A 10447-nucleotide genomic window follows, 5' to 3' on the forward strand; every position below is an offset into this window, starting at 1 on the left:
CTCCACAGTGAATGTGAACATGAAAAACTTTTAGTATATATATATATATATATATATATATATATATACTAAAAGTATATATATTATAAAACAGTATCTATATTATAAAACAGTATATACAAATATTTATAACAATAAATTAAATAATTGCTTGCTAAACACTGGCGATAATATTAACTGTGATGTTAATATTTATTTTGATGATAAAACAGAACTGAAATATGTACCGATTTTAATCTGCCAGACCTGATTCACAACAACATAGAATCTGTGGAGCAAAACAGATGCAAATTTGTGATTTCAGGATGAAGTTATGAGCAAGTTATCGCGATTATTCACAGACTTTTTTCCCCTCTTACCCTCTTACATACACACACACAAACACACACTTGCTCAACTGCCCCCACACCAGCTGTTTGGTTGCTGGTTTTGGCTGAATGATCGACTGCAAGCATAAAGCGATAAATCAGTCATCATGCAGTGTGACTGGACACCCACCTCACAGGTGTATTGTGGATACAGTTCCTGAGAGAGGTCAGTGGTGGGATCAAAAGTCCCACTCATTTCTTTAGCAGAAGAAAAGCTTTGGTAAGTTGTACTGTCTGTATAAGACGCCCACCTGAGGTCCTCCATGCCCACCTGAGAGCTTCCGTACATGCAAGGCTGGTGCTGTGGGGTGTCCACACTGCAGGGGGAGAGCTGGTAGGTGAAGAGCTGGTAAGTGGGGTCATGAGCGTGTGGGGCTTCAGTGAGGGTGTGATCACCTGCAGAAAACAAAAACAAAACATGATTCAATCATTCCAGTAAAGACATGGCAAACATGAATGTGGATTTCTGCTTTAAAAGAGTAGCTCATTGTTTTGGGTTTATATAGCTGGTTGCTGCTTGCTTAGAAGATGGCCACTGACCTTTTGAATTAATAATAACATGTATCCAGGATGGCAAAAAAAAGTTTACAGAGAGCTCTCTGCTGCATACAGAATAGAGTCTGAACAGCAAAAATGACAAGGACGACGTTGGCTCCTAAAATAAAATATTTAGGAGCTCAATAACACCGTAAGTAAAATTAATAATAAAAGTGGTTTTATTTAAAATTTTTATTTTTTATCTAAAATACTTTTATCTAAAGTAATATGTTTTACATTGTTCAAACCAATCACTGTAACAACATCTTTACTATATTCTGTTTAGTTGTTTTAAAATATACAGTCATTAAAAAATGTTCATTTGATAAATACAGAAATAAAAAAGCAAAGATTCTAAAAGCTTTGAAGGAGATCCCCATTATAATTTAATATGGGTCAAAATTAGATCAATTTAGTGCAGAAATTAGCACAAGTAAGATCTAGGCTGCTTTGTGAACATTTTTGACTGGCTCATTAAAAATGACCTGTTTGAATCAGACATCACAACAAAGGCTGTTTTTTATTGCTTTATTTTTTTTTTTAATTTAAAATAATTGCTTTCTCATTTCGAAGGCTAAGCCCTCGCTAGGTCACATACATCAAATTACAAAATATCAAGGAAATTACAGTCATTTAAACCTCACAAATCATAACAGTCGTAACATTTTATAATGGTTTCTTTTAGCCCCTTAAAATTCTGCAATATTATTGACTTGACTGTACTGAGAACTGAACTGAGCTGGATTTTCTCCAGAGCTGCTTTATAGATGAATTGAATTCATTCCATTATTGATGAACTTTAGTTATTGAACCGAACTGAATCAACACTGAAGTTATTTGACCTGAATGGTGACTGTTTGCTATTGTCATTTTAAAGCAGCTTTATAGCAGAATTTTATTCTGTTTGCGTTACTGAATCTTTTTCCTGATAACCAGTGTAAAGCAGCTTTGAAACAATCTGTATTGTATAAAGCGCTAAATAAAGGAGACTTGACTTTTCTGAAAAGAGAAAATTATGTACCTGAACATTGTTAAAAAAAAAAAACACAATAATTCCGAAGTAACGCAGGGACGTACAAAATAACAGAATAAGTACAAATACAAATAGCAAATACAAATAATAAATATAAAATGTACAAAATCAAATTATGACTTAATTAAATTAGTACATTTAAAGTCACTTAAATTAGGCACTAATTTAAGCTGCTAAAATTATTTATTTATTTTTGAATGCCACATACCTTGGAGCCACTGTAACAAAACTTGAGTAACTTGTTTTATTTGAGTAAATAAAACTTACCTTTAATCAAAATATTATAACACAAAAATTCAAACTCTTTGTTTTGAAATATTTACCTGAAGTGTCGGAGCAGGTGTAGCCTGGACTGGGTTTTTGTGTCACATATTCTGACCGAGAGAGACAGTCAGGAGAAGGTACATGCTGCCTTGCAGTACTACGTGGCACAAGTGGATACTCCTTACTGTGGAAAAATGGCAAAAAAAGGAATCAGACACACTGCACATTCCTACAGCAGAGACCAACACTTTAAAAAAAATCCTGTTTTTTTTTTTTTTACGGAAAAAAAAACTGGCAGCTGTGGTTTTCAAACCTTATTTAATTATCTGATATAAGGTTAATTTACCAACCTATTGAAGTATTAATATCTGTTTTGTTCCATTGTAATACACTGACAACCAACAATCATCACAGCAGAGATGAGAGTCACATGATCAATCAAAGTTCATAGCAAGCAGTCTTCCACAAGAAAGTTAATACTCAAAGAAGCTGCACAGTCTTATTCGCACAAACATTAAACGCCATCATGGTACACATGGAATTTTAAAAATGCAATAAACATTTCATTTAACAACATTAAATGTAACATAAAACCCTAATGTGCATAACTGATAAGAAAAGATCTAAGAAATCTAAGAAGAAACAGTTATTTCAACAAAAATATCAAATGTGAAGTGTCACACAGGAAATTGTGGGAATTTACGTTTGACGATGAGTTGTTCTTTTTCACTTTCAAAAACTGTAAATTTCTACGGTATTCTATAAAATTCTACGGTATTTCACATGTACCGTTATCTATAACGGTTATTTACTGTATATAGTAAGGAAACTTTCTGTTAACCAATTAACAGTTTTGCTCTGTAGAAATACAACACAGTCTCATGAAGATGCGTATCTATACCACGAGTGTCATTTCTCGTGGCATTTATACGCCAAAAATGTTTTTTTTCCGTGTATATGGTACGCACTAAAAAACCCTGGGTTAGGTTTAGGGGGGAGGGGGGTGGGGAGTTTGTGCATATTATACGCAAAAAAGTGCGTATCATATGTACGCAAAAATCGCGTGCCATATACACGCAAAAACTGTTTTTGGCGTATAAATGCCACGAGAAATGACATTCGTGCCATAGATACGAACTTTCATGAGATCGGGCTGAGAAATCACATTAAAATCACAATCATTTTTTTTTACAGTGAAGACAATAATTGAGAAAATGATGATTAAAGGAAAAACTCCAAAGCTATATTCAGCATATTTCCAGGATATATCCAAGTGAATTATGGTCCTTTTAGGGGAGGAGTCTCGAAACACTGGCACTAGGGTTGATAGATCAGGGTGTTAAAAGAGAGAGAGCAGTCTCATGATTTGCACTGGCATGGTGGGGCGGCGAGGGTAAGGGATATCATTTGCACAATACTGATCGTTTCTAATTACATTTCTAAGCTAAGAGACAATTACAGTAGCTAAAAATCTTCTCTATCCCCCTTTCCAATCTGACTCATTCCTCTTTCTCTCTGTTTTCTTTCTCTCTCTCTCTCAAAAACGCATTTATTCAGACACACACACATTAGCCCTTCAGTGACCTTTCTGTGTGACAGTGTTGTGCCGCTCTGCTCTTAATATTGTTACACTATAAATATCCCTCTCTTGTGTGTCACATTCAATACTGTCAACATTCAACAGAAAGCTTTGAATTTTGTTCCCAAACCCTACTAGTTAAAGTGCAACATATTCTCTGTGTATCTAAAACAACAACATTAGTGGCCACGGGATGCAACATGCAGGCACATACATACATGAAAAAATACAGAACATTAGTGATTCATCATTACTCACATCACAAACTGTTATGGTGCTGACATGATCTACTAAAGTAAAATATGTTTGCGTGTGGACATGCAGACGTATTGATATGTTTAAAATATGTGCGCTCCACCTTGGTGTACGGGACATGCGATGTAATTCGACATCGTCATTTCCACGGAAACCTTTAGCAAATGGATTATTCTCAATCTTCAGCTGAGTGATCTGAAAACAAAAGAGGATTAAAGATGAACACTGCTGCTTTCTGCAAATCTATCCATTTATTTACGATCATAGGACTGCTGCTGCTTACTGTGTGGTTCTGGTAGGAAGTTACAGCGATGAACGTCGTCTCGGGAAAGGAGTGTGTGCAGAAACTCGTGTTGCTGGAGCCAAAGCTGTTCCTCTCGTCTGCCTTCACGATGTGCAGGCGAGGTTGGTATTTATGCATGGAATTTAAAATGATCTGCGGCAAATAACAGGAAGAGATTTTCTGGTTAACCCACGGTGGGGAGTTGAATCACATTCATTAAATAAGCTCTTCAACCTGATTGACATCATTGCTCACATGTCCGAAAGGGTCCAGGTGGTTGTTGGTGAGTTTGAGTTTCTGGAAAGAGACGAGCTGTCTCATCCAGTGAGCTCCTGAAGCCGGTGAGTCTGGGTGCACATACAGTCGGCCTGGAATCGCCGGCTCAGCTTTACCACTGATGGACCTGCAGAGGAGATAGGGAACGGGATAGTCAACGTTAAAGAAGACAAGGACTTTCTGTCTGCTCCACAACTCTAAGATAAAAGTTAAGGGAGCAAAATGAGTTTCTCTGCGTGGATCCTCCACTCACTGAACAATACAACCTCACCAAAGCTCATAATCATATGAGTCATGCATCATTTCACAACAACAACACAGTTCATTTTCTATTCATTCATATTTACACTATGCATTCCTTTCTCTTTGCATTCCCCCCTCACAGCCCAATACCCTACAATAATTATTACACTTGACCACTCTGAACAATTTTAATAAATGCCCATTTAATATTTTTGTAAAAGAATGAAAATGTTGACCCCTCTATTAATTTATGAATATAAATATTACAATTTACATAAATTAAATAAATTCACTGTAGTTCTTACCATTTGTTATCTGCAAATTTATACCGATGCTCGTCGGCTGAAATAATGTCCATCAGTAAGATATATTTTGCTTTGGGATTTAGGCCTGTTACCTTCACTTTGTAGCTGGGAAACATCCGTCTGTAAAAGATTAAAGATGCATTATAGAGAGCTAACAACAAATAATAATAATCCATAAATGCATGCATGCATAGATACATACATGCAACAATAATATTGCAATGGAGCATTTTCTTGATTATCTCTGAGCACTGGAACATTTTCCTTATGTAAAGAAAGAGCTTTTTCTTTTTTGCAATTATGCAATCATTTATAATGAGAGTCCCTGAAACTATAACATATATTTAAAGACATTATTTGTTTATCAATTTTAATTTTATTCAATGTGGGCCAAATTAAAAAGGGAATGGATTTATTTGGAAATAAATCAAACCAAATATTTTCTGGTATCCATGAAAATGATGACAAAGTTTGCCCTATTTCTGTCTACTCTGCTGTCCTCCAAGGGCCCTTTGCTCCTGCCTGAGAATTATGTTGAAAAATGAATATACAATAAAGAGAATTACATATTTCTGATCTGTGAAAGAAAGAAAGAAAGAAAGAAAGAAAGAAAGAAAGAAAGAAAGAAAGAAAGAAAGAAAGAAAGAAAGAAAGAAAGAAAGAAAGAAAGAAAGAAAGAAAGAAAGAAAGAAAGAAAGAGTCACTCACCGACCAGCTTTGGTAATGATCATCTCTGTAGAGACATCATGAAATTTCGCCCACAGATCTCTCTCGTGCAAATAAACTTTGATTCCCTCCATACCCTGCATCGTTCAAGAAAAAAGGGGGAGGAAATGGAAATTACTGCTGATTTTTTTTATTCTGTCTGAATATGTTGACGAATATAACAAACATAATAATAATATATTATATCTGTCTGGTAATTATTTTGTACGGTTTTTTTTGTTTTGTTTTTTATAACCACGGTTTTTTTATTAGTCCATAAATGTGAAAATAGTCAAGAACGGCAATTAATAATATCGAATTTGAAAGCAAAATAAAAAGAATTTGAAGACACCCACAAACGATCTAAATTCACTGTGTAGCCTACTAAATACACGCAATATAAATAGGCCTAATACACTCTGAATGTGACGCTATATAAATGTCTATTTGTTTTGTAAACATGATGTAGGCTATTCCCTTTTAGCTTTATCCGGGAAGTGAATATCATACGTGCAATAAACAATTTCCACTTAAAAATAAACAACAATACCACCAAAAATAATAATAACCACAAAATACACAAACAAAAAAAATGTGACAGCAGAATTATTGCCTTGTATACTCGGGGAGGCTGCACTTGCAGTCATGGCTGACCTGTTGGGAAGGCTGAGTTTGCAGTGGCGGCGACCCGGTTTTGCTCCGACCGTGATGTCCGGAATCTTTTTCGTTCTCGAATTCCATCGCTGGGGAATCGCCGCCGGAACACGATTGTAGAGATCCGAGCTCTAAATCCGCCATATCCCCGTTTGAGGTTAACTACGATGAACTAAAAGATGCGCAATGTAAAATCGTAAAAAAAAAAATCAGCAGGTGATCTCCAGATAATTACAAATAAACAAACAAATAAATAATCCACACAAACTCACATTGTTCTTTAAAAATGCGTTCAAACAGCTGATTTAGGCTATTTAAATTCTTGTGAAATGTGATGAAGTAGGCTAAATACTAAATGATTTAGCCTTGATTAAAAAAAAAGTTTCGAGTTTTCATTTTGCGTTCGATGATAAATCTGTAGGTTAGAATTTTAGGACAGATCGAGCGACGTTTTTTGGCTGAAATTGTCAAACGTTTAACGTTAGCTATAAATAATAGCTCATAGCCTGCAGACTTTTGGAAAATCTCAGGCTGCTTTATAGAAAGAAAAATCTTCATTTATTCCTATCCAAAATTTATTTTGTTACATTTATTTTGCCTCGCGCATAGGCCTATTTTTTACGTCTCTTACCTCATCGTTATAAGGAGCTTTTCGTTGGTGAATTAATTATTCCAAAACAGATTTAAAATTCGTCCGTAATCATTTGTTAAGCAGTTTCTCCAAAAGGCATTTTTATCTCCTTGACAACAAATGAGAATATTGGCAAAAGCGTTTAGAACGTTTTCATTTTTGAGTTTCTCTTCTCGGACACCTCTACCAAGCTCTGTCCCTTCTCCTGTCGTGTCTCTCTTTTCTCCCTCCATCTGATTTCTCTGTCTCCCATTAGCGGGATGCCTTCTATGTCGTCACACCTTTTTCATTCACACACTCATGACACGCCATGTCCAAACTCACAAGACACGGCGACAAAATAAACACCACATTTCGCGAACTCCTATTTTTCTCCGTGGTATATATAGCCTACTTGTTCCTATGCTTCCCAAATACAACAACAACAAAAAATTGAGGAACAAGCATAAAAAGCATAAGAAGAGAAATTCACTATACTTACATGTATGGTGCAGAATTTATGCTCAGGTTGCAAATTGTGCTGTAAAAAAATCGGCGCTTTTCAGTCAACATCACTGCGCGCGACGGTTGCGCGTGCGGCGGGGTTAAAAGTTTAGGAGGTCGAAAGGAGCGCTCTGTCCTCTCTCTCTCTCTCTCTCTCTCTCTCTCTCTCTCTTCTCTCTCTCTCTCTCTCTCTGCGAATCCGTTTGTTTTTGTTTATTGATGATAGAAAATAAAATCTCCCTCTATAAACTTTGGAGATATTATCTGGTGAGTGTGTCCATGCACGCGCGTTCTCTGTCACTCGTGCACATTTTTAAACAGGCTTCCATAAATAAGACAAGTGGATGATAACAGCTAGGGCAGCTTGCACTACTGAGCCCGAGCCGTGGGAACATTGCTCTTTAAGATAAGACACTATCCCGCAATCGTGCGGCGAGATAAGGAGGACACACCACGGAGAGTTTGACGCCGAGCTCATGACTCGTCGGTATTTGGATTAGGCTCTGTTTAATGTGACGTTGAATGACAAACAAGTTAATTTGGCAAATCGGTTTTCCTTACAATTACTTCAACACTGATGGCTATTATTTTCATTGTTTTTTTCTGCTGAGAGTGACGGGATAGGTGCATTTATATATCTCATGGTTGCTGCGGGCTGTCAGCCAGAATCGACCTGACATCTGTAAACCAGACCTCGACCACTTCTCATATTTTATTCATAATAAATTCATATAGGTCATGATTAATATTTCCAAACATATCAGTAGACGTATAAACATGCTACTGAAATTGTAATGTCGTGTAGACTTATTGCGGCACCTCCGCTTAGGCTATAACGTTAAGTCGTCTTCGTTTTTTTTATAAACGTATATTAGCCTAGTGTGCACTGCTTTGAGCTCCGTGTAGCCAACGGAAATGACGCTTAAATACCCAATGAAATATTTATGTTCAAATAACACCTGACTGTCTACAACCATTCTCCAAGACACAGGTTGAGACGTTCAGACAATTACAATGCTTCCCGCGGGGGAAACCCAATTCATGTCTAGACATTTCACTATAGAGGAAAAATTAAACATATGTGTGTAGCAGCGCAAATATGCCTTCCAGCTATAAAAAAAGGCTTTCTTTATCAAAGGACTCAGCATCCAACTTAAACATTCAAAGGTAGCTACGACTAGCACGGACATAGTGTTTCGGCTAAAATTTAGTGTTTGTTAGTGATTTCAAATTCCATATTTTATTTCTGATAGCAGTAACTTGTAAGTTTCTGGAGGAAAATGAGCCAAAACTCCCACCACTAACGCGCAGTCAGTGAAATTAAGAAAGATTAAGAAAGATAACAGCCTTTATATTTTGTGTATAAACTAAGTATTTTTCCCTTGTACATGTTCAAGAAATAAAAATAAAAGATGTCTGTATAGCCTTATATAGAAGGCTATACAGAAGTATGTTATATGTGTGTTGTGTGTGTGTGTATATATATATATATATAGCCTATATACGGGGCCATGTAATCTATTTGGTGATCATGTCAAGACACGATTAAATAAAATTACTTTGCTTTTTACTTGACTTTATTTATATATGTGACCTTAAAGGGAATCCAAAAAGTGATTATATTACATTACTTTTATAATGTGGTGTTTGGATTACGTTCCTGAATACTTTATGAAGTAATTTGTAACTGCAACAGCATTTTAAAAGCTGTTTAAAAGCCTCCCAACCCTAATTGGAAAAAAACAAGCCGGTGTGCAGTTTATACATGTAATGCTTTACTTGTTCTGTATTCAGACAAGATACAGTCGTCAGTATTATTTTCCTTCATTAAGGCAAACGGCATACACCTATCAATTCAAACTCTGCCATCTCACATACTTGTCCAGTGTAAGCTTATGTATTATCTCTGATCTCGCTTAAAGGGTTAGTTCACCCAAAAATTAAAATGTCTGTCGTTAATTACTTACCCTCATGTTGTTGCAAACCTGTAAGACCATCATTCATCTTAAGAAGACAAATTAAGATATTTTTGATGAAATCCGAGAGCTTTCTGTCAGTCTGTGGGGGGTCAGAAAGCTCTCAGATTTCATCAAAAACATCTTAATTTGTGTTCCGAACATAAACGAAGGTCTTATGTGTTTGGAACAACATGACAATGAGTAATTAAAGACAGAAATTTTGGGTAAACTAACCCTGTAGCATGGGAAAAAAGAAGCATACTTCAAAGAACAAACACACTAACCCACACAGACATAAGCAAGAAACAGCAAAAAAATATGGTTCAATAGGCTGATTGTTTAGGCCAATTCCACAGTAGTCACTTAATATGACTTGAGTGTGTGTTTTCAGCCCAATCTGAAGGGCACTTCACAGAACCGTGCTAAAGCAACCAAAAACACTGCCTAACTGTAAACATGAACAAACATCTTAACACAACTCTACTTTTTTTTTTAATGACCTAATTTGTCCACTCAGATTTTGGCTTTTGCCCTGTCAAAAGACCCTGAAAAGATAAAAATAAAGTAAAAAAAAAAACTAAAACCTGAGAAGAGGAACAAAAAAAGAAGGGAAAAAAATCCAGCTGCCATAACAATGGCAATCTATAGGGGTCTTACCCATCTCTATTCTTTTCCAATTTTGCCACATGTTAGTAATTATATTCTATGACAAAAATGAGATGATACAAAATTCATAAACGTCCATCGTACCTTTAAGTTACAAAGTAAATTTGGAGTTAAAATACCAAGAAAAAAAATCCAGTATTACAGGAGATTTTCCATTATAAGCTGGTGGTTTTGTATAATTGTTACTTGAGAAATAACAGACAAACA

At 35.9% G+C, this 10447-nt stretch overlaps 1 protein-coding gene across 1 annotated transcript; it reads right to left on the bottom strand.

The window, feature by feature from the left end:
• Positions 1-120: 120 nt before the first annotated feature.
• tbx5b (T-box transcription factor 5b) lies at positions 121-6737 on the bottom strand. The gene is made up of 8 exons (XM_039658494.2): positions 6503-6737; positions 5852-5946; positions 5144-5263; positions 4575-4722; positions 4320-4472; positions 4140-4231; positions 2262-2386; positions 121-764 (listed from the first exon to the last, which is right to left on the bottom strand). The coding sequence occupies exons 1-8, from the start codon at positions 6644-6646 to the stop codon at positions 394-396; spliced, it is 1248 nt and encodes a 415-aa protein (XP_039514428.2). The 5' UTR covers positions 6647-6737; the 3' UTR covers positions 121-393.
• Between the last annotated feature and the right edge of the window lie 3710 nt (positions 6738-10447).

Source organism: Pimephales promelas, chromosome 4 (assembly GCF_988280905.1).
Source record: "Pimephales promelas chromosome 4, fPimPro1.hap1.1, whole genome shotgun sequence".
NCBI lineage: Eukaryota > Metazoa > Chordata > Actinopteri > Cypriniformes > Leuciscidae > Pimephales > Pimephales promelas.

Bases quoted from the DNA above. Each gene is read 5' to 3' on its own strand.
- tbx5b (XM_039658494.2), bottom strand. From the start codon at position 6,646: ATGGCGGATTTAGAGCTCGGATCTCTACAATCGTGTTCCGGCGGCGAT. The intron at 4,723-5,143 runs GTAAGAACTACA...TCTCCTCTGCAG, and splicing joins AAATTTGCAGATAACAAATG to GTCCATCAGTGGTAAAGCTG. The intron at 2,387-4,139 runs GTGGAGCGCACA...ATTTTTCCACAG, and splicing joins CGCATGTCCCGTACACCAAG to TAAGGAGTATCCACTTGTGC.